Raw genomic sequence first — 24169 nt, 5'->3', positions numbered from 1 at the left:
GCTTAATCCATCTACTTTCCACTGCAGGTGCAGTGTAAGGTGTGAGTTTTGATTGGTTGGTTCGAGTTATTAAAGTGAAATTCTAAAGTGATGAATCTTAAGGTGGTCTCGTGGAATGTGAATGGCCTGAATAATAAATTGAAGAGGAATAAGGTAGAACACATCCTGAGGAAAGGCGTTTGGGATGTGATCTGCCTCCAAGAAACACATGTAGCAAATAGACACAAGAGAGTTCTAAATAATAAAAGGTTGGGTGAGGTGCACACATCGTTGGATGAGAGAAAGAAGAGGGGAGTAGCCACCTATGTAAAGAAAAATATTAAGACAGAAAAGATCCTCCAGGACGAAGAAGGAAGAATGGTAGGTACAAGGCTACACTTACCAGGCGGTAATGTGATAGTAATTAACATCTATGCACCCAATGGAGGTAAATCTGGCTTCTTTAGAAAGTTGAGAGATCAGATGAGTAAGGTAATAGAAGGGGAGGAAATAATATTAACGGGGGATTTTAACGGGGTCTGGAATGTGGAAATGGATAGAACTAACAAAGTGAGAAAGAGTAGTGGAGAACTACCAAAAGAATTTAGAGACCTAATAGAGGAATATGAATTAAAAGACGGTTGGAGAATAAGGAATCCTAAGGAAAAGAAGTTCTCTCACTATTCAGATCTCCATAAGTCGGCAGCCAGACTGGACATGGTGTGGCTATCCGCAAATTTGATGTTAAAAATGACAAACAGCGAAATTCTACCAAAATCAATAAGTGATCACAACCCGGTAATGGTAAATCTGAAAGAGAAAGAAAGTAGGAAAGGCAGGTGGCGAATGGATGAAGGGATACGTTGCAGGGTACGTTGCAAAGGTTCTCTCACTATTCAGATCTCCATAAGTCGGCAGCCAGACTGGACATGGTGTGGCTATCCGCAAATTTGATGTTAAAAATGACAAACAGCGAAATTCTACCAAAATCAATAAGTGATCACAACCCGGTAATGGTAAATCTGAAAGAGAAAGAAAGTAGGAAAGGCAGGTGGCGAATGGATGAAGGGATACGTTGCAGGGTTCGTTGCAAAGGTGAAAAAGTTACTGACGGAATTCTTTCAAGTGAATATGAGTGAGGGCATGAACACAACAACAGTTTGGGAGGCGAGCAAAGCCTTTGTGAGGGGCATCTATATTCAACAGAAAAGTAGAATTAATAGAGAGAGGAGGGAAAGAATTAAAAAAATAGAAAAGGAAATAGAAGAGAAGGAGAAGGAATTGGGAAAAAATCCAAAGGATGCAAAAATAGCAAATCAGATCAAAATTTTACAAAATAGTTTGTCAATGGTGATAGGGAATGAAATTGAAAAAAAGATAAAATGGGCAAAACAAAGACAGTTTGAATTGGGAGGGAAAGCCGGACGCCTTCTATCATGGCAATTGAGGAAAAAACAGGAAAGCAGTTTAATCACAAATATTAGGGAGGGGGAGAAAATTTGGACAAAAAGGGAGGATATTCAGAAATGTTTTTGGAATTATTATAAAAAATTATATAAAGAGGAGGATATAAGTGAGAAAAAATTAGATAATTATTTTAGGAATTTAAATTTGACCAAATTAAAAGATGAAGAGAGAAAAGAATTAAGTACCCCAATACTAAAGGAAGAAATATTAGATGCAATAAATAAATTAAAACAAGGAAAGTCGCCCGGGACAGATGGTTTAGCAAATCAACATTATAAAATTTTTAAAGATGAATTTTGTTTACATTCTCAGGCCCTTTCAAGGAGTCAGGCAATAGTTACTTCTTATTTCACCAACCACATTTTAGAAAACTGGCTGCCATATTTATCACAGTTCTATTGCCTTAAATTCTGTAAATATGTTTAATATGTAACACCCAAAAAACCCATGCACTCTTTCCCTTCTTTTTCTTTTTAGTAATAATGTCAGCTCGCTGGTCTGTCCGGGCTGCTGGTTCCAGGGAAAGAACAGACCTTTCCCTATTTAATTGTCTCTCCTTGCAGGGAATTTTAGTCACCACTGTCCATCTCCCCTCTAACCCTGCTTCAAGGGGAGAATCTTTTTACCACATTCTTTGGAGTTATCTTTGTAAAAAATATACTTCTTGTCCCGGTTTCGGGTTCTTTAATTAACTGCTTCTTAAATCAATCAGTGGGAGGAGATGGCTTCCGTGTTTTCTATCTCTCTCCCGTTTCCTAATTGTATTCCAATAAATTTATTTTTGAATCTTACTCACTGTCCTTTTCCGAATTGTTCTTTAGAAGTATCCAGCGCTCTCCGCCTCCGGTTTCGGTGCTTCTCTCCGTGAGGTAGCGATGTCGCTCAAAGATGGCCCCCGCGACTTCTACCCTCTCTCACTCCGGTGTTCTTCTGAGACAACCGGAGAGTTCGGGGAGTCAAAATGGGGGACTGCCGAGCTATCTTCGTCCCCGGGACATTCGACCCGGGGCTCTAAGGGGCGCAGCATCGCTCTTGCTGCCCTCCCCCCCTCGCGAAGACGGGCAGCCTCGGAGCTCGAGGCAAACCCTGCCGGACAGCGCTGGCGCTGGACCGGAAGCCGCAAAATCATTATCAGGACCATTACCCCAATTGTCCCACTAAGGTCCCCACATCGAAAAACCTATCAAACCTTTGTACTTACCTGATTGCCCTCCACCCAACTGTCTCCCGCCTTTTTCTTGTAATTGAGTAACATTGGGAAGGAATATTATATAAAGCTGGAAGCTCTCTTTGTTCGGGGTTCTTCGCTCCGTCTTGCTGCATGAGAGGGGAACCGCTGTTGCAACAGCCTTTTATTTCTTTATTTTCTGTTTAAAATAAACTGCCTTGCTTTTTGGAAGTCCTGGTTTGGTCTCTGTCATTTTACAGTCGGTAAGAGCTTATTAACTGCATCTCTTGCCAGGGTTCCCGGACTCTTCCTGGGTCAGGATCCTGTTTCCCCCGGTCTTCAGGACCCCCCTAAATTTCACTTCAAGACCCAGCAAGAACATTTTCACGTGTGCCAGTATCTTGCTTGTGCCATATTTTGAATGAAATCTAAAACAAAACAAACCCCAAAACTGTCAATCTACAGTCATTGTTGTTGTTTAGTCGTTTAGTCGTGTCCGACTCTTCGTGACCCCATACCTCGGTTTAAGTCATACTTCGGTTTAAGTACACTTTGATTTGAGTACTTCCAATTTAAGTGCTCCGCAGACCAGTCTGGAATGGATTCATCCACTTTCCATTACTTACAATGAGAAAGTTCGCTTCAGGTTAAGTACAGACTTTCGGAACCAATTGTGTACTTAAACCGAGGTACCACTGTATTACAGAAAGAGAACTGGCAGCAAAGCTCTCTTGATCAGCTCAGCAGAACTAGAACCATCTTCCACCAGTGATACAGTAGTTCCACCTGGCTGTGTCTGCGGGCCAAGGGGACACAGCGAGGCCTGTTCCATCCTCCTGGCTGGAGCCGACTGCCATGTGGCTCCTCCCCTCCCTGAACTGTTTCCTGCACTGACAGTGCCATTTGGCCATTATGTAATGATTACATGAATGCATTGGTAATTGAACTCGCTAGTTTTCCCCTCCCCTCACCATTCCCCCCCCCACCATCTTTTGTATCAAGTCTCTCTGACGACATACCATTATGGTATTTTGAATGGAATTGATGGCTTTTAAGAAAAAGCAGTATATAAATGTAGCAAAATAAAACACATATATGCTTTTTCTCCTTATTTATAGGTTTGCCGTAAATATCAACGGCTATGTGGGAATTTCTCAAAATGAGGTTAAGCTCAGGATTGGGGACAAGGTAAAATGCTGGGGTTGGTAGGGATCTCAAGCGGCGTTACAGTCTGCTCACCACTACTACTTGCAGTCTGCAGATGTGGTTGCATTTGCCTGTTGGGGTTAAACAGAGTTTTAGGATCCCATCTCTGGTCAGCACAAAAGCATGGGAATTAGGCTGCAAAGCCTCCTTTTGAGCAAGTCCAGCTATGAAGTAAGCTGGCTTCCTCCTTGTTACCCTGCTTAACAAAGAATTGGGCAACAACTTGTAAAGTAAGTTTGAAAATTAGATTTACTTACTTTATAGTCATGCATTGGCTCCTAGTGACAGTAGCAGTAAAAACTCTACAGTCTGCTCTTTTCCTTTCTCTTAGAGACCGGGGGGCGGGGTGGGGAACTGGTCACAGTGGGGGGCGGCATGGAGACTCCCTGGTTTCTTCAGCCGCTTCTTGACCCCCCTCCTGTCCAGCCTCTGCTTCAGCCTCAGAGTCTGAACTGCACTCTGGCAAAGACTCTTCCAGCTCACTAAACCCTGTTGCCCCTCCAGCCTCCGGCACCTCCTCCCTGCCCCCCCAGTTTTCTCCCTCTGACCACTCATCGTCGTCCCACCACCAGTCCCCAAGCTTTGAGCCTTCTTCCCCCGGGAGTTCCCCGACTGGTGCCTCCCACCACACCTCTGCGTCCAGCCAGTCCATGACACTCCCTGCCCTTGCCCTTATGGGTGGGGCCTGGCACGGTCCCCATGAAGTTTTACCCTTGGATTCTGTAGAAGGTATCTGTTGGTCCCCAATGGCTTTGGTGTGATAGACTCTCCTCTCTTGTCCCTTCTTACCAAGCACAGCTAGAGTCTTTGTGGGGCGTCCTGCATCTGAACGACCCATCACGTCCCTTGTGGTACACTTACGGACAAGCCCCTGTGCTCATCCTTGGTGGCATTCCCCGGAGCAAGATTGTCTTCATGTCGGATTCAATGTTTTTCGATTACATTCCAATAGAGGTAAAGGGGAAACAAGCCCTCTGCATAGCGCATCTCTGACATGGCATCTTTGTGTTGGCTGGGGGTGGGGCTGGAACTCCCCCAATGGTTCACACATGAGCTTGGTGACGGCAAGTGAAGTTGTAGCCGTCCCACGGTGGTGGACCTTGACTTTGGCAGACCGCATGTTTTGTACGTAGTGTGTCCCAGGTTAAGTCCCCAGCATCTCCAGTTCAAAGAAGCTCAAGAGCTGACACCTTTAAACACAGCGGATGTCCATTATAGCTAACAAAGTACAGCATTATGGGAATTCCCACACAACTCTTAACCTAGTAGGAGCTGAGCCTGTTTCCACCCTTGCCTCTCTTTGTCTCCTTTTCTGCTATAGGTGGGCATTGACAGCTGCTGGATTGGCTCCCTCTCATGCCCACAGGGTACATTCTCCTCTGCCATTGTTGATGCCATTAGTACAGAGAGCACCCTGTTCATCCGGCAGAACCAGCTTGTCTATTACTTTACGGGACATTACCCAATCTTGCATGTGAACACTTCTGGGTCTGGTACGTGAGCCTGAGAAGCCAAAAGGCAGAGTTTTGTATTGGTTTTATGCCACTTTTACTTCCATGCCTTCCGTTACAGAACTGTTGGAATTCTATTTGGTGAGGGTATTGAGAGCTATGCTCTTCCATTTTCTCTGGGGGCATCATCAGTCATGTTAACTGCTGTCCTGCCCTCAACTTGCACTGACTGGACAAGGATAGAATACGGACTAACCCCTGGTTGTGGCGGTGCATCTTGAAGGTGTGCCACTGTGGAGGACCCGCCCCCATGTAGCACCATGGTTATGCCACAGTAACTGCATTGGCAGCACAATGCTGACAATGGAAGGGGCAGTCCTGACCCAACAGCTCACTGACTGCCAATTAGTTTCTGGGCCCAATTCAAAGTGCTGGTTTTGGCCTATAAAGTCTTAAACGGCTCAAGACCTCAAGGACTGCCTCTCCCCTTATAAACTGACCCTGTGGTTATCCTCTGAGGCCTTTCTTTGTGTGGCCTCTACATAAGAGGTTCAGAGGGTGGCAACATGAGAACAGGCCTTTTCTGCAGTGGCTCCCCATTTGTGGAATGCTCTCCCCAGGGGGGCTCACCTGTTGTCTTCATTACATATATTTAGATGCCAGGAAAGAACATTCTTCTTCTCCCAAGCCTTTGGCTAATTAAACAATCTATGGCCTTTTAAACACCAGGTGGATATTGTTTTTATTTGTTACGTTGTTACATTTTTGTCTTTTTATATTGTAAACTACCCTGTGATCCTTGGATGAAGAGTGGTATAGAAATTTAATAAATAAAAATAAACTTAAGCTGAACATGATCAGAGCAGAAGACTAGCAAAACAAAAATAAATCTTCTTCTAAAAGCACCCAAGCGGGTGATCATCACTATATCCTGTGGGGACGAGTTCCATACTTGAACTTATGCCCTGCCCCGAATTTCTGCATATTCTGCTTCATTAGCTGAGCCCAAGTTCTAGAAGTATAAGAGAGGAAGAAAAACTCACCCCTATCTTTTCTATACTCTGCATAATTTTATACACCTATGTCAATAACAGACAGTCTTTTAGGAAATCACTAACACCATCATGCAGTATTAAAACCACCACAGTGCTGTTAAAAGCCCTTTCCTTAAAAACAGCTAGTTTCCCAAAACCTGCCAGAATTAAACAGTATTCACCTGATGGTAGAAGGTGGCAAGGAGCTAGCCAGTCTAGCCTCTCTAGGAAGGGAGCTCCAAATTCTGAGAGCTGTTACCAAGAGGGCCCATTGTTGTTGGCATTGTCAGGAGACAGTGGAGTGTGCCTCCGGGAGTGAACTCAAACTGCTCTATGAACAGTACCAAAGTGACCTCCTTGGGGCACAAGCCTGTGTATGGAGGTCCTGGGCTGGTCAGATGACAAGTTCTCCCCCCCCCCCGCCGCCAGCCTCGCTGATGTGGTCCAAGGGTAAGCTGAGCAAGATGTTTGGCAACAGCTTTACTGCAGGCGTTGCTGAAAGGAAGCATACAAGGCACCATCCAACCGTCTTATGGATTCCACTTCAGATTTGTGTAGGGTTCATTCCATAGCCCTTTCTTCTCCTGAAGATATCCCACAAGGCAGTGGAGGTTGAGAATCAGTGTTTTCCTTCTCCTAGATGGGCTACCTTCTCAGGTTGATGAGCCCCATCTGCCCCTCACTTCCCTCTTCAGCATTGTGCAGAAACCTCATTTTTTGCTGGTTGAGCCCATTTAATCTGCTAGAGTCTGTCTGCGCATGCAGAGAAGTCCCTCACCTGGTTTAGCCAGCCCGTTGAAGATGTTCCCAGGGTGTGACCACTGTCACAGGTTGACAGCTTCTAGGAGCCACAGGTGAGAGCTGAGTGCAGGGTGGGGACCAAAGTACCCCAGAAGGAGCATGATGTATCCCTCTCCTAACACCCCACACAGCCCCTCATTACATTACAACCTGACAAACCATCTGGCAAACAAGGCTCATATGCCTTTGCAAGGTGCTTAGAGTAACTGATTGGGACCATCTCTCTCTGGAATGCGCCACCACAGGATGTTGTCATGGACTGTCATAAAGGACATAGATAAATTCATGGAGGATAGCACTGTCTGTGACCACTAGTCATGATACATGACCCCAGAACGAGAGGTAGGATACCTTTGGATACTAGTCGCCGGGGAACAAAAGGCACAGAAGGTTACTTAACTCATGCCCTGCTTGTGGGTTTTCCAGGGGCATCTGGTTGCAGGATCCTGGGCTAGGTGGGGGCTGATCCAGCTGCCAGGCTCTTCACATTTTCTCTTATGTTTCTTTAGAGCTCTGGACACGCATATTGAACCATGTCTGCGTGAGAACCTTGAACCCAGTCTTTTTCCCACTTAATGGCTCTGAATATGTGATTGCCCTTGGTGGCGGCTGGCAGGAAGGAGAATTCTTTCTTATCACGATTAAAGGTATTTATCTTGCCCCACATAAGACTATAGGACAGAATGGATGGGTGCTAGCTTGAGGAGGGGCATGTTCTTTCATTGTTTTGTACAACAGGGTATTGAGCAAGACTTGAATGGCGTGGTCTCAGCTGGATGATTGATCAGCGAGTCTAGGCCAGAGATGCTGGGTTCCAGAAAGCCACTTCCAAATAGTAGGGAAATTTCAATTTCTGTAGGATATTGGGGGAGCTTTCAGATTCATATTTTTAATTATTTGTTTTTATGGACTGTCCTCAGGTTTTAACCTATGTTTGCTGATATGTTTTATAATTTTCATGTATTAGGTAATTCATAATTGCCTTATTTTAATGTGTTTTGAATTGTGTTTTTACTGTGTGGATGACTCGAAACATTTCCTGACAAATTGAATAAAGAAAGTGGGTCGGTTTGGGGCAAAGCATGGATCATAAGTAGGGTATACATGTGCTGGCCATGGGAGGCTTTGTCCATTGGAGAGTGGGAAGGGAGAAGCAGTCCACTCATTTTAACCCTACTTGTGATTCCTTTTTCTTTATAGATGGGATTGTGAAGGCTTCTAGATCCTTGAGGGAAAGGGACAAGACAGTATGTGATTTTGTAACGGGTACGTCCATTTTGATTTTTAAAATGTGCCTTCCACTGGGTAGCCTCCACAGTCTCGTGCCACTGTTGTGAGCTTTGTAGTGAGGGAGGTAAAGCCAGAATGGGCCATATATGTCTTTGTTTCCCTAATCACCATTCAGAACCAAAAATCCAACAATGTACAACATGGAATGAGCTGGGTTGGGGAGAGCTATTTTTCTCCGTGACTGTTATTTCTTTATAAAACTTATATCCTGTCCTTCCAAAGGAATCCAGAAACAGCAAAGACAAAACAAAAACCTCTTAAAAACAATTCTAATACAGATGCAGACCAGGAATGGTTTGTTTATTATGATTAACTAATCTGGGCATATCTTATATATATCTTGTTTATATTGTAAACCACCCTGCGATCCTCAGATGAAAGGTGGTATAAAAATTAATTAATTAATAATTATATGCACTTCTGACACATATTATTTCATAGAACTGTAGCATTGGAAGGGACTCCAAGGGGCATCTAGTTAAACCCTTCTATGCAGGTATTTAGCATTCATTTCCTCTTCCCAGGAAATCCTGGGAATTACAATTCCATGGGGACACCACTAAAGATTTCTCCCAGTGTACTTAAATAGCTCCACTCAGTGATGATTCCCAGAGTTCTTTGGAAGATGACATTTAAGCTGGTATAAAAATCAACATTATGGGTAAACAGAGACATGGCATAATAGTAGGAGCAATGTGGTCTGTTCAGAGTGCGTTCAGAATGATCAGTACAAAAAGGTTTGCAGCAAAAACCAGCTCTGGTTGGCTTTGATTGGCGAGCACGTAAGACATTACTGAGACACTTTCTTCACAGTTTTATAATTATTTAAATATTTCTGTATCTCTTTTTAAAGGCGGAGGTAAATGATAAGTATATGGGTGGAGTCTTATGCATGGGGCAGTGGGAAGTCTGACACTGGAACCAATGTTTAGTTTGCTGGGCTGTCTGGAATGAAAATGGCCAGCAGGAAGATCTGCTCATGCCACAAATGCAAAACCTACAGTGACTTCTCTTTAAATAATGCAATTTTTCCATGCCCCAATCTTCTTCTCCCTTCTAGCTTCAGCATGCTCCATCAAATGGGCCACTTACTCCTTGACTGATAACCGGATATATTTGCTGGTGCATGAGACTGGAACAGACAAACATATCATTGCGGTATACCTTCTAGGTTAGACTGGCTCTCTTAAGTGTTATCCGTATGGTTTACCGTACTTGAAATTCAACTTGGTGGTGTTAAAAAAATCAAAATCAAATCTATTCTGGCAGGAATCTGTCTAACAATCATGACACAAAAAGAGAAAGGGACAGATAAATAAGGAGTAAAATGAATAGATTCAGGTGCACTGAAGTTACCCTGCCACATGCTAGAAGTGCCAATGTGATTTGGGGGCACAGGGGAACTGAAGGAAAATAATATATCATTTGAAAAAGATGTTTAAATACTGAGACCCTTTCCACTGCGTTATTGTCCTACTGAATTGTTTGAAAGACACTATAAGGCACGAGTGTGTAGAACTGGTTTCCTGTTTGTTAGTTGCAGCCAGAGGTTTATACCTAGCAGTTCAAAAGCATGTCAAAGTGCAAATAGATAAATAGGTACCGCTCCGGCGGGAAGGTAAACGGCGTTTCCGTGTGCTGCTCTGGTTCAGCAGAAGCAGCTTAGTCATGCTGGCCACATGACCCGGAAGCTGTACGCCGCCTCCCTCGGCCAATAAAGCGAGATGAGCGCTGCAACCCCAGAGTCATCTTCGACTGGACCTAACGGTCAGGGGTCCCTTTATCTTTACCTTTTACCTGTGGTTTTCAAGCATCTTGGAAGTCAAACGTTTAGGCCAAAAACCCGAAAGTAACTGCTTCGGTTTTTGAACGCTTTTTGGATGCCAAAATTCTTCCGGAAATGCATGCTTTGGTTTTTGAACGTTTCGGAACCAAGGTTCCACTGTACTTGGGAAGATGGAAAGTGGCAAATGTACCATCAAGTAAAGATTGATAAGATAAATTAAAGCGCTAGGCTTTTCATGGCTGAATAAATCTACTTTATTAGATTTAGAGAACAAAATCAAAGGCAGGATATCCGCAGGCAAAAATGGAATAATTTTATCGATGACTTTAGGAGTTGTCAGGGGACCCGCTGCTACCGCTGTCGCTGGGCGAAGTGCTGGTCAGGATGATGGGGGGAGGCTCCCTGTAGGGAGTCCCCCTGACAGGAGTCATGAGTTGTTATCAAATGTATAGATTCACTCTATTCTGATAGAAGCATATATTAGTCCAAGTCAATTGCTGTTGTACTCCATAGAAAATTCAGTTACAAGCATAATTTCAGTCCATCTAATTGTAATTATACCATCTGTTACATCTTTTTCTTTTCCCCCCAAGCTTATGCATAAATGGAATAAAGTAAATAAGTAGGCAATTTTAACATTTTGATGTTTTCTCTGCTCACTTTGCAGACGAAAAGCGTTTTGAATTCATTTATCATATCCCTGAAAAAGTTCCCAAGGGTAAGTTAGGCCGCAGCATCTGAGACAAGGCAGAATCTGTTGCTACTTGCACAAGACAACACCTGTGCACTCTGTGTTAAGCCCTAAAAACTAACACCTGGGGCTCCAAACTTGCTAATGGAATTTGCAGCTCCCACTTCCCCCTTTATTGTGCATTCAAAGGGATGGGGGGCGGGGATGGCAACGAAACCCTTGACACTTCTGATTGCTAGTACAGGAGGATAGTTAAATGGCAGACAAGTTGGAAGGGGCTTTGAGTATGTGTTAATCCTGGAACTGTTTGCCAAAGCCCCAAGTTCTGAACTGAAGGGAATTCATAATGAGAGCAAGTTATGCAAATATGTGGAGTGGATTTGTGGGGCGGTTTTACATTGCTTTGTCATGGTTCCTCACAAAGGGTCATCAGAATTCCCTGCTTAAGGGACAAATCACTTGTGTCATTAACATGCACCTGTTTCCCCCTTTAAATATCAGCTGCAGGAGACGGGCAGGGTGAGGGTCAGGACTCTTTCACTCAGGGAGGTTCCCTCCCTTGGTTTCCCATATGTCAGTAGTGGGGAACCCCTGGTTCTCCAGATAGAATCATAGAATCATAGAATCATAGAGTTGGAAGAGACCACAAGGGCCATCCAGTCCAACCCCCTGCCAAGCAGGAAACACCATCAAAGCATTCCTGACAGATGGCTGTCAAGCCTCTGCTTAAAGACCTCCAAAGAAGGAGACTCCACCACACTCCTTGGCAGCAAATTCCACTGCCGAACAGCTCTTACTGTCAGGAAGTTCTTCCTAATGTTTAGGTGGAATTTTCTTTCTTGTAGTTTGAATCCGTTGCTCCGTGTCCGCTTCTCTGGAGCAGCAGAAAACAACCGTTCTCCCTCCTCTATATGACATCCTTTTATATATTTGAACATGGTTATCATATCACCCCTTAACCTTCTCTTCTCCAGGCTAAACATACCCAGCTCCCTAAGCCGTTCCTCATAAGGCATCGTTTCCAGGCCTTTGACCATTTTGGTTGCCCTCTTCTGGACACGTTCCAGCTTATCAGTATCCTTCTTGAACTGTGGTGCCCAGAACTGGACACAATACTCCAGGTGAGGTCTGACCAGAGCAGAATACAGTGGTACTATTACTTCCCTTGATCTAGATGCTATACTCCTATTGATGCAGCCCAGAATTGCATTGGCTTTTTTAGCTGCTGCATCACACTGCTGACTCATGTCAAGTTTGTGGTCAACCAAAACTCCTAGATCCTTTTCACATGTACTGCTCTCAAGCCAGGTGTCTCCCATCCTGTATTTGTGCCTTTCATTTTTTTTGCCCAAGTGTAGTACTTTACATTTCTCCTTGTTAAAATTCATCTTGTTTGCTTTGGCCCAGTTGTCTAATCTGTTAAGGTCATTCTGAAGTGTGATCCTGTCCTCTGGGGTGTTAGCCACCCCTCCCAATTTGGTGTCATCTGCAAACTTGCTCAGGATTCCCTCAAGCCCATCATCCAAGTCATTGATAAAGATGTTGAACAAGACTGGGCCCAAGACAGAACCCTGTGGCACCCCACTAGTCACTACTCTCCAGGATGAGGAGGAGCCATTGATGAGCACCCTTTGGGTTCGGTCAGTAAGCCAGCTACAAATCCACTGAATGGTAGCATTGTCTAGCCCACATTTTACCAGCTTCTTTACAAGAATACCATGGGGCACTTTGTCAAAGGCCTTGCTGAAATCAAGATAGGCTACATCCACAGCGTTCCCTTCATCTACCAGGCTTGTAATTCTGTCAAAAAATGAGATCAGATTAGTCTGACATGACTTATTTTTCAGGAACCCATGCTGACTTTTAGTGATCACAGAGTTTCTTTCTAGGTGCTCACAGACTGTTTGCTTAATGATCTGCTCTAGAATCTTTCCTGATATTGATGTCAGGCTGACTGGGCGGTAATTGTTTGGGTCCTCTCTTTTCCCCTTTTTGAAAATAGGGACAACATTTGCCCTCCTCCAGTCTGCTGGAACTTCGCCTGTTCTCCAGGAATTTTCAAAGATTATTGCCAGTGGTTCTGAAATCACCTCTGCCAGTTCTTTTAATACTCTTGGATGTAGTTCATCTGGCCCTGGAGACTTGAATACATCTAAACTAGCCAAGTATTCTTGTACTACCTCCTTACTTATTCTGGGCTGTGTTTCCCCTGCTGAATCATCTGCTCCATATTCTTCAGGTCGGGCGTTTTTTTCTTTCTTGGAGAAGACTGAGGCAAAGAAGGCATTGAGGAGTTCTGCCCTTTCTCTGTCCCCTGTTTGCATTTCACCATCTTCTCCTCTGAGTGACCCCACTGTTTCCTTGTTTTTCCTTTTGCTACGGACATACCCATAAAAGCCCTTTTTGTTGCTTTTAACCTCTCTGGCGAGCCTGAGTTCATTCTGTGCTTTAGCTTTTCTGACTTTGCCTCTACACGTGCTGGCTATATGTTTGAATTCCTCTCTGGAGATTTCCCCCCTTTTCCATTTTTTGTACATATCCCTTTTAAATCTTAACTCAGTCAAAAGTTCTTTAGATAGCCAGCCTGGCTTCTTTAGGCACCTTCCATGTTTCCGTCTCATTGGTATTGCCTGAAGTTGTGCTTTTAATATCTCCCTTTTAACAAACTCCCAACCATCATGAACTCCCTTCCCTTTTAGTATTACTGTCCATGGGATTTCACCCAGCGTTTCCCTAAGTTTTCTGAATTTGGCTTTCTTAAAGTCTAGAATTTGGACCTTAGTATGCTTGGTTGCTCCTTTCCGCTGGATAATTAACTCCAGAAGAGCATGGTCACTCCCACCTAATGATCCTGCCACTTCTACCCCACTAACCAAGTCATCACTATTGGTTAGGACCAGATCTAAAATGGCTGATCCTCTTGTTGCTTCTCCCACTTTCTGGACAATGAAGTTGTCTGCAAGGCCAGTGAGGAATCTGTTCGACCTTATGCTCTTGGCTGAGTTTGACATCCAACAAATATCAGGATAGTTGAAATCCCCCATTACTACTATCTCCCTTCCTTTGGAATGCTTGGCCATCTGTTCCAGGAAGGCATCATCTGTGTCCTCAGTTTGGCTTGGGGATCTATAGTAAACTCCCACAATGAGATCACTGTTGTTTTTCTCTCCCTTAATTTTGACCCAGATACTCTCAATTTGGCTTTGAAGTTTTAAATCCTGGATCTCTTCACAGGTATACATATCCCTAACATATAAAGCTACTCCCCCTCCTTTCCTGTTTGGTCTATTTCTCTTAAATAGATTGTATCCCTCTATTACTACATTCCAGTCATGAGACTCATCCCACCAGGTTTCAGTGATGCCTATTATGTCATATTTAGTTTGCTGTACCAAGAGCTCAAGTTCATCTTGTTTATTTCCCATGCTCTGTGCATTAGTATACAGACATTGAAGACCGTTGATCATTCCCCCATGTCTCTTATTTAAGGATATTTTCGTCCCACCACTAGGTCTGCATGCTGCTTGCTCCATTTGGTCCTTGACATTCGGATGATCATCTTCAGCATTTGATAGACTCCTACCTTCAGGACCACTGTCTCCCTCCCCCACATAAGTCAGGGGGTTGATGAGGTTTTTGAGTTTCGTGGCAAAAACATTCCTCCCAACTTTTGTGAGGTGCAGTCCATCACTTGCCAGAAGTCCATCTTCAAGAAACTGCAGACCGTGATCTAGGAATCCAAACCGTTCCTGTTTGCACCATTTGCGAAGCCAGTTGTTCACTTCCCCTATTTTTCCCTCTCTCCCTGGGCCATGTCGTTCAACTGGGAGGACAGAAGAGATGACAATTTGTGCATCTAATTGCTTCAACTTCCTGCCCAGAGCCTCATAATCATTTTTGATCTTCTGTAAGCTATGGCTTGCAGTGTCATTGGTTCCCACATGCACCAAAAGGAAGGGGTATTTGTCGGTGGGTTTTATGATTCCTTGCAGCCGTTCTGTTACATCTTTGATCTTGGCCCCAGGTAGACAGCACACCTCTCGAGACATCTTGTCAGGCCCACAGATTACTGCTTCTGTACCCCTCAGTAGGGAATCCCCAATCACCACTACACGCCTCTTCATAGGCTTGGTTGGGATTCTTCCATGTGCTGTCCCTTCCAAGGTTACCTGCATATTCCCAGAGGACTGACTTGGTTGCTCGTCTTCATATTCCTCATCAACTGTGATGAGGGAGAGATCCTCAGGTGGAGTCTGTTTCTCGTCTTCCATGAGCACTTCAAAACGGTTGTGTAATTCTAAGCACTCAGAGCGATCCCTGGGCCTTCTACTTCTATGAGTCACGTTCCTCCATACATCTGGCTGCTGTGTTGGGGAACTGACCTCCTCCCCAGGGAGATCCCCTGTCTCCTCCTTGGTGCAGACAGTGTGCTCTGCTGCATCCAAGAAAAGCTCCAGCTCTTTAATTCTCTGGAGCGTAGATACACGCCCCTGAAGCTGCTGCACCTTCTCTTCCAGAAGGGCAACCTTGTTGTTGGGTGGCAACTTCCATCAGGCCCATCAGATGTTGGATGGCAACTTCCATCAGGCCCATCAAGCACAACCAATGGCTAGGAATGGTAGGAGTTGCAGTTTAGCAGTGCCTGGAGGATCAAAGATTCCATACACAGGGGATGGAGGTTGTCCAGCAACAGCTGTCAGACCACAGCTTCCTCAACCCTGCCGTATGACACGTTATGACTATAATATTATATTATCCCTCATCTCCGGAGAACTGACCCAGGAAAGGGCAGTCCATTGAAATCTGTGTCTCAGAGAAGCAAAGAATGCAAAGCTCTGCAGTTTGCTCCTGTTTCAAAAACCCAAGCTGAATCTTCAGACATGGAGTGGGAATAGCTGAGGGAAAGAGAGAGGGTTTCTTCCATTGCATCCTTTTTTCTAGTTACTCTCTTAACTGCTATCAACCCCATTTGGAACATCCTTTGTAGTCAACTTCTCTTCTTTTTTCTGTTGCAGCCTCTGATAAAGGGTTTGTGTTGTTGCTAGGACTGGAGCATTACACAAACACAACCCTTATACCAAGAGGTTTGGCTTTGAACCCCTTCAGTAATGTATTTTACATCTGGGGGAACGTTATCTTGCAAAGGTAGGATTCCCTACGAAAAGCCTGCTGGTGTGAATATGGTTCCAGACACTTTTCTGTTTATATTACTTTCATCTTGAGAAAATACTGAATCTAAAGGCGACCAGAAATTCCAAAGAGATTGGAGTAAATTTATTGAGTATTTGAAAGATTATTGCAAAAATGTGAAGACATTAGCAGGACTGAAATAAATCTTGTAACGTAATGAAGGACAGAAACTGACAGTTGAAATGCACATACAATTTATTAGAAATGGGAAAACCAGCTGAAGGGAAGGAGGGAAGTCATGTGCTTGGCAGAGCAAAAGTATTTGATATGTATTTGAAAGGTTGTTATATTCTGTGTTTTTGAGAAAAAACCCACAATAAAAAGTTTATCAGAAAAAGAGAAAATACTGAATCTAGTGCCCAGAAATCAAAATCTGCACCCTACTGTGTTTCTCCGAAAATAAGACACCGTCTTATATTTATTTTCCCTCAAAATAATTTTTTTTTAAAAAAATAACACTGGCTTATTTTCGGGGTATGGCTTATATTCCTTGAATGCTTCTATAAAGCTTGGAATAGACCAAAAACAACAGTATTCTGGCACCTTAAAAACTAACCATTTTATTATGGTATAAGACAGGAGCTGCCAAAGTGATCCTCATTCCACCAGTGGTCCACAAGCGTCATTCAGGGGTCTGTGGTGTGTCTGTGGATTTGTGGTTGAAGACAGGAGACAGCTCATCCATTGCATTAATATTCCTATAGATTTTATTTGTATTTTTATTTCTTATATTGCATCACAATTTGAATTCTATGGAATTCATAATGTAATGCGCTACAATATATAGGAAATAAAAGAGCACATAGAAATTATGCAGCTTCTAGCACAGTGTATTACAACCGGTAGCACTAGGAGAAAATCATATTAAAGGCTCTGCCAGGATCTGCAAAAGTTCAAGTGGTTGGGTGGTGGTGGGAAATTGGGGAACTGTTGGCATAAAGTTTTGTGGATCACAACCCACTTCAGACAGCCTGAGAGGTGGGTGAGGCTGAGAGACCTCAGAGAAGTGTGACTAGCCCAACGTCACCCAGGAGCTGCATGTGGAGGAGCGGAGACGCGAACCCGGTTCCCCAGAATATATGTTTACTGCTCTTAACCACACCACCACACTGGCTCCTCCAGGAGGCAGTTAACAGCAGAGGAGGCGGTCTTCAGCAGAAATCCTTTTTGCCAGGGTACCTGATAATGGTCACCTGAATCCAGGTCACAGTCTCACCCTATTCATACACAGATATGCCCTTAAGACAGGATTTGTGAGCAAAGAGACAATGGGGAGGTTTTCCCATTTTGTTTGTCATTGCAGACAAACATTTGAGGTTAATTTTGGGAGAGTCAAAATGGTTTCAGGACTTTTTTCCTGTACTGTTTCAGACATGTTGTTTATATATTTATGTATGTGTTTGCCTGGTACATTTATGAACATTTATTTTATATCTTAGACCAGGCTTCCTCAACCTCAGCCCTCCAGATGTTTTGAAACTATGATTCCCATCATCCCCGACCACTGGTCCTGCTAGCTAGGAATCATGGGAGTTCTAGGCCAAAAACATCTGGAGGGCTGAGGTTGAGGAAGCTTGTATACTCATAACACCTCTAATACCAATTACTGCCCTAGATTGCTGCTTAGAATCACTTGTTAGAAGGGTTAACTTAGTGCCTCGTTTCAGTTTTGAGCCTAGCACAAGTCTTGACCCTGACAACCTCCTCCAATATTTACGCTATTAAGGGAAGTTGTAGGAAACACTCTTCAATAGAAAAGCCAGGCAGCCTCTGAAGGCTCTTCCACACTTCACTTCCGCTTGTGCCTTGCCTGGAAAGCATGGGTCTGAGCAGTTTCCCCCTTGCTCCATTCCTTTCCAAGGGAAAACCCGCTCTTTAGACATTAGAGCAAATGTGAATCTGGAGAAAACTCAAATTGCCATTTGCTCCGACTCAGCAGTAAAGCAGCAGGACGTGCAGATAAGCCCTAAGTCAGGATGGGCCAACTTTGGCAAGTAGTTGGGTTAATAAAGACACCAGATGATAACTTGAGAATTCTCTTATCAGTCATAATTAGGCCAGTAGACTGGATTGTAAGGCTGACAGCTGCCCCCGTGTTTGACTTGATACAGTAATGGAAGTAGGTTCACAAGGTGGGCAACATAATATGTTGTGACTCCTATTTAAATGCATACATTTGTTTTTGCTCCAACCAGAATGTTGTAGGTGGTGGGGATTTAAAACAAAGATCTCTTCCCCTTTTCTTTACAGCAATGACAAGCAGAGTTATATATATCTCTCCAGCTTCCCACACGATTCCCCCATCAAATATTTTGTTCAGTCGTTTACTGGGCAAATTGCCTTTGTGACAGACCGAGAGGAGGTATGTCTGTTTATCTTTCTCATGGATCCAATGGCTGGCTGTTCAGGAACAGGGCTTAATATTGCTAAGGAAAGTATAATTTCTTTCTTTCTCATACATAACCTTTATTCAAAATGCAAAACAATACAAACAGGACAAAAGGCATCAGCCAACAGGTACAAAACAGTTTATTTAAACTACAGTGGGACCTCGACTTACGAATTTAATCTGTTCCAATTGCACACTTGTAGGTCGAAAACTTCGTAAGTCGAGTTTCCCCATAGGAAAAGTGGTCTCCCGTAGGAATGCATTGGAAACTGAAAAATTCGTAAGTCGAGGAAACCGCATCTAGCCACGAACGGGTTTTCCGTTCGGATGTCGAAAAAATTGTACATGCGCGGCCACTTTTTCCGCTCGTAAGTCAAAAACGTTGGATGTCGAGGAGCTTGTAAGTCAAGGTCCCACTGTATTTGTAGCCCACCTTTCTGTCCTTGTGGGATTCTCAAGGTGGCTAGCAAATAACACACACAGACACACCAAACGAATGAAATTATAGCAGAACAGCAAGTGGCAGAAATAAAGGATATTTTAGAAATTTATGTTAGAGCCATTATATAAACCAGAGATTTCATAGTTTGTAGTGTATAATCTAGCCCTATCAATATTTATTCAGCAGGAAACCCCAATGATTCTAACAGGATTTTTTTCAGGTGTTGTGTTGTGTTGTGTTCCCCAGCCACATTAAATAACTACCCTATACAGGCTGCCTTCAGATGTCTTCTAAAGGTTGTATTGTTACTTATCTCCTTGGCGCAGGGGTTGGATAACTACACCCGCCAATATTTTTCCTATGAAAATAAAGACGTCCTAAGGAAAAGCAGGACATTCTTGGCTCAAATCAGAAACTGGGACAGCTTCTGTAAATCTGGGACTGTCAGGTTTCACCAACTCTCACGCCTCTCAGCCAGTCTTCCTGACACCGGCCAGACTGGTCGAGGAAGGCAAGAGTGGCTTTCGCTTTTGCAAAACTAGACAAAACAAGAGGTAGGACTGCCACCACTTCCCCATTCTCACCAAGCACCCATAGAGGAGGGACCAAGGAAGAAATCCCTCGCCTTTTACAGGGCTGCACAGCTCTGTCTCTCTATTGAAACACAGGCAGAAATTCAACAGGTAAGTTTTTTCCAGTTACAACCTCTGGCTCACTTTACCGTGATGCAGACAGAAGTCAATTGATGTGGTAAGAGACTAAGTAGCTTACCGTAGGAACTGGGTTTAGCTTTCCCCTCAGCAAAGCCCACCAAGACAGAAGGCAAAAAGTCATTTCCAGGATTTCTTGGAATAAGACAGCTTAAAACTGTGCACATTAAGTTACAAACATAAAACAAAAACATTATTAGTATTTCCATCTAAGATACATACTAACCATTAGCATTTCAGAAGCACAGCAAGAGATCAGGAGTTGGTTTCAAAGTGGCAAAGTGCCCTCCGGCACCCATCATGGCAAACTTCATGATGCGATGTTGCTTTGGCAAGTTGCAGGTTACAAAGTGTGATTTTACATCTTAACAAAAGCCAGGTATCTTTATTCTAATTTACCATGGGCGGGTGTGTGTGTGTTCCGATAAACAGCCTATCCTCTTTGGGCTTCAGTTTTAAATCCCCAATAACATTATCCTATATAATAATGTCCATGTTGTCCCTGCGTCCAGATGTCCCGTGTGTCCCTGGGTCACTGCGCATGTGCCCCAGGGATACAGGGATTGGACAGCAGAGACTGCGCGCGCGCACTCTCCCCCCACTCTGCCTCCTCCAACCGCCGCTCCCGCCGGGGTGGAGGCCGGCGAAGGCCTCCTCACAACCCTCCCTGGCCGTGAGGAGCGGCGGTTGGAGGAGGCGGGGGGGGGAGAGTGCGCGCGTCCTTCCTGTCGGCGGCTGGGGGAGAGGAAGGAAGGAGGAGAAAGCGCCGCTTTCTCCTCCTCCGTTCCTGTCCCCCTGCCGCCGACAGCAAGGACGGGTCCCAGGGTTCGGAGAAGCGCTGCGCAAGCGCTTCTCCGAACCCTGGGATGTCTGCTTCCTGTCGGCGGCTGCGGGAGAGGAACGGAGAAGGAGAAAGCAGCGCTTTCTCCTCCTCCGTTCCTGTCCCCCTGCTGCCGACAGCAAGGACAGGTCCCAGGGTTCGGAGAAGCGCTGCGCAAGCGCTTCTCCGAACCCTGGGATATCTGCTTCCTGTCGGCGGCTGCGGGAGAGGAACGGAGAAGGAAAAAGCAGCGCTTTCTCCTCCTCCGTTCCTGTCCCCCTGCCGCCGACAGCAAGGACAGGTCCCAGGGTTCGGAGAAGCGCTGCGCAAGCGCTTCTCCGAACCCTGGGATATCTGCTTCCTGTCGGCGGCTGCGGGAGAGGAACGGAGAAGGAAAAAGCAGCGCTTTCTCCTCCTCCGTTCCTGTCCCCCTGCTGCCGACAGCAAGGACAGGTCCCAGGGTTCGGAGAAGCGCTGCGCAAGCGCTTCTCCGAACCCTGGGATATCTGCTTCCTGTCGGCGGCTGCGGGAGAGGAACGGAGAAGGAAAAAGCAGCGCTTTCTCCTCCTCCGTTCCTGTCCCCCTGCCGCCGACAGCAAGGACAGGTCCCAGGGTTCGGAGAAGCGCTGCGCAAGCGCTTCTCCGAACCCTGGGATATCTGCTTCCTGTCGGCGGCTGCGGGAGAGGAACGGAGAAGGAAAAAGCAGCGCTTTCTCCTCCTCCGTTCCTGTCCCCCTGCCGCCGACAGCAAGGACGGGTCCCAGGGTTCGGAGAAGCGCTGCGCAAGCGCTTCTCCGAACCCTGGGATATCTGCTTCCTGTCGGCGGCTGCGGGAGAGGAACGGAGAAGGAAAAAGCAGCGCTTTCTCCTCCTCCGTTCCTGTCCCCCTGCCGCCGACAGCAAGGACAGGTCCCAGGGTTCGGAGAAGCGCTGCGCAAGCGCTTCTCCGAACCCCAGGATTCTAGCGCCCGTTATTGAACGGGCTGAAAACCACTAGTAGGGGAATAATTCATAACAAATGGTTCACCCACAGCTGTCCGTGTTTTGACTTTGATTCCGGACCTTGAAATAATTGAGAGAACCTCCCTAATTCCCCATATTCATCTGACACGTAGCAGACACTCAAGGTGGAGAGGTGGCGTGATCCCTATAGTATAAGCCATTCCACACCCCCAAATACCACAGATTTCTCTTTTCATGTGTAAATGAGGGCTAATCAGATAACAGCTCTGGCCTTGCTCACAGCCCTAGGCAATTAAATCTTAGAGACAGGATGAGGGGGGAAGGAGAAGAGTTCATTTTAAAGAGACCAGGCCTGCCTCCTCCGAAAAACATGGAGTTCCTTCTTTTCCCATGAGGCCACACCAGACCTGAACCATAGTTTAATATTCTATTTTTTCTACTTTCACGACAGGGACTGTCCCTGGAAAATAGGGACAGTTGGAGGGTCTGCTATACCCGAAAGAGAGCTTTGAGCAGAATGGAGGCATTCTTGGCGTGCTTCTGGCAGCCTGAGGCTCTAGCCCTAGGATTGCCAGACTCAATAGAGGACAGGACTTCTGTGCCTTTAATTGCCCTGTTCTCTTTTGAGTCTGGAAACCTTAAAGAGAAACCAGCAGACCCTTTGTTTAATTTCCAAGCAAAGGGTTTGCTGGTTTCTCTTTAAGGTTTCCAGACTCAAAAGAGAACAGGGCAATTAAAGGCACAGAAGTCCTGTCCTCTATTGAGTCTGGCAACCCTATCTAGCCCAGCCTTCACCAACCCGGTGACCTCCAGATGAATGTTAATGCAAGTCAGATTGCTAGTCTCTTAATCATTTTGCTACATTATCAACCCAGCTGTGTACGCACACACAGCACTACATTGCTTGAGCACTACTTTCCCCATTCTTTCTAGATTTGGGTTTCCAGAGAACTTGGCACAGAAATTAAAAAAGTATATCCATCAGAAGCCTGGGATGTGTTCAATTTTATGCAGGTGATGAGAGGCTCACCACTTTATAGCTTGACCTTGAAACATTCCATACTCACCATTTTCTATGTCGATGGAGAGTTGAAAGAGGTGAGTGCATTAGGCTGTGTTTGCCCTGATGGGTAATCTGGGAGGTAGCTGGTTTGAAAAGGCAGCCATGTGTCGTGGTGTGGAGACGTTCTCTTGTTTTTGTTTTTCAAATAATATTTATTGATTTTCAAACATTTCAAAATACAAAAATTCACAAAAACAAAAAGCAGAAAAGAAATAAAACACAAAAAAGAAAAAAAGATATCAATTCTTACATTAATTTGACCTTGTGGACTTCCTCGATTCCTCCCACACTGGGTCCATTTTTAAATCTAAATTAAGCAATTTTCATTTTTCATCTTAAATCATTCTAACGCAATTTTTCCATTATCTCACAACCAATTCTAATCTACAGGGGGGGAAAAACATCCTCAACCTAACTAAATTTATTTTCGCATCCATCTCTATTTCTTCCCTTAGCCTCACAATTTATACCCCAATTTTTTTCCATACATTTAAATATGATTTCTTCTATCATAATAACCTTTACCCACTTATATCTAATTCTACCCTCCTTCCCCTGGACTCTGGATCTCCCAGATGCACCAGCCAGCTTCATAAATCGTTCCAGTTTCGGACCATCTTAATCAGAAAATAACCCATTGTTACTCCTCACCCTACTCCCACTCTTTCGCCACCTATCCACCACTCTCCCTTCTTTGTCCCCTGCTGCCCCCCCCAATTTCCTAACTGTACCACAGTACCATCCAGCTATGTTTCCACTTTTCAGCCCTATCTCAATTTTTATTCCACTTATGCTCTGGCCCCAGCATGGATCCTGCCCTCCCTCTCTCACTGGGAGGACATTATTCCATGCTGGTTCTTCTTTGAGGACTCATTGAATCGAACACGAGTTTTGTTCCCCCTCTCCCACTGGGGGAACAATGTTCCATACATCTTCCTCCTCTTTTTTAAGTTCCATTATATTGTCCAGGACTGATGGATCTTCCTCCTCTTCTTTAAGGTCAATTACATTGTCCCCGGCTGGTGCTTGTTCGTCTTGCTTCTCTTCATTCTCTATTGGAATTAATCCATTTTCACTTTCCACACTGTTCTGTTTTATTTTGTGAATCTGTATATTATCCTGCCGCAATTCATGTTTAAATTCCAAAAGCGGTTCCAAAAGTTCCTTTTGAAAGTCCAAAAAGGTCTAAAGAGCCAGATGTTGTTGTTTCTACTGACATCCTGCTCATCTCAAATTCCATGGGAACTGCAGAGATTACAATGCAGGAAGTGGCGCAGTTCGTATTTCCAAACCTCAGAAACAAAATTTACGTCTGATCTGGTTACCAACTCTCATTTTTAATTCTTGTTCATATTTTAAAAATCTTATATCCATTTCTGAAAAGAGCATTTATCAAACTTCTTGTACACATCCTTATGTTTTGCGCTCTCTTCAAAGTTAACAGTTCTCAGCCTCAAAGAGGTAAACAAATTCCTTCCTATTGTGATGTCATAATGACAGCTGGCTGATTCCTCCAGGGACCCGACTCCAGTTCCCGGGGGACTTTCCCCAGTCCAACTTAAAGATTTTACAGGGATTTTAATGTATTCAACCTTCTCCCCTTTACCCTGCCTCAGGGGGAAGGTTTTAAATCCAATCCTTGGAGATTGATAAATTCCTGTCAAACTTTCCGGCTGCAGGCAAGTTAACTGCATCACCATTCTCTCAATGGGGGAGACC

At 44.6% G+C, this 24169-nt stretch overlaps 1 protein-coding gene across 1 annotated transcript in view; it reads left to right on the top strand.

Annotated features, from left to right (window-relative positions):
• The window catches only part of CATSPERG (cation channel sperm associated auxiliary subunit gamma), a 60001-nt gene that overhangs the window by 14423 nt on the left and 21409 nt on the right, over positions 1 to 24169 (top strand). Inside the window, exons 6-15 of the mRNA XM_060275539.1 lie at positions 3733 to 3802; positions 4619 to 4774; positions 5142 to 5313; positions 7616 to 7753; positions 8307 to 8372; positions 9457 to 9567; positions 10850 to 10900; positions 15889 to 16018; positions 18314 to 18425; positions 22321 to 22485. Of these exons, the coding sequence (XP_060131522.1) occupies positions 3733 to 3802; positions 4619 to 4774; positions 5142 to 5313; positions 7616 to 7753; positions 8307 to 8372; positions 9457 to 9567; positions 10850 to 10900; positions 15889 to 16018; positions 18314 to 18425; positions 22321 to 22485 (1171 nt within the window). The remainder of the gene's footprint in view (positions 1 to 3732; positions 3803 to 4618; positions 4775 to 5141; positions 5314 to 7615; positions 7754 to 8306; positions 8373 to 9456; positions 9568 to 10849; positions 10901 to 15888; positions 16019 to 18313; positions 18426 to 22320; positions 22486 to 24169) is intronic.

This window comes from Zootoca vivipara, chromosome 6 (assembly GCF_963506605.1).
Source record: "Zootoca vivipara chromosome 6, rZooViv1.1, whole genome shotgun sequence".
Lineage (NCBI taxonomy): Eukaryota > Metazoa > Chordata > Lepidosauria > Squamata > Lacertidae > Zootoca > Zootoca vivipara.
This window is presented reverse-complemented; position numbering and strand designations above follow the sequence as displayed.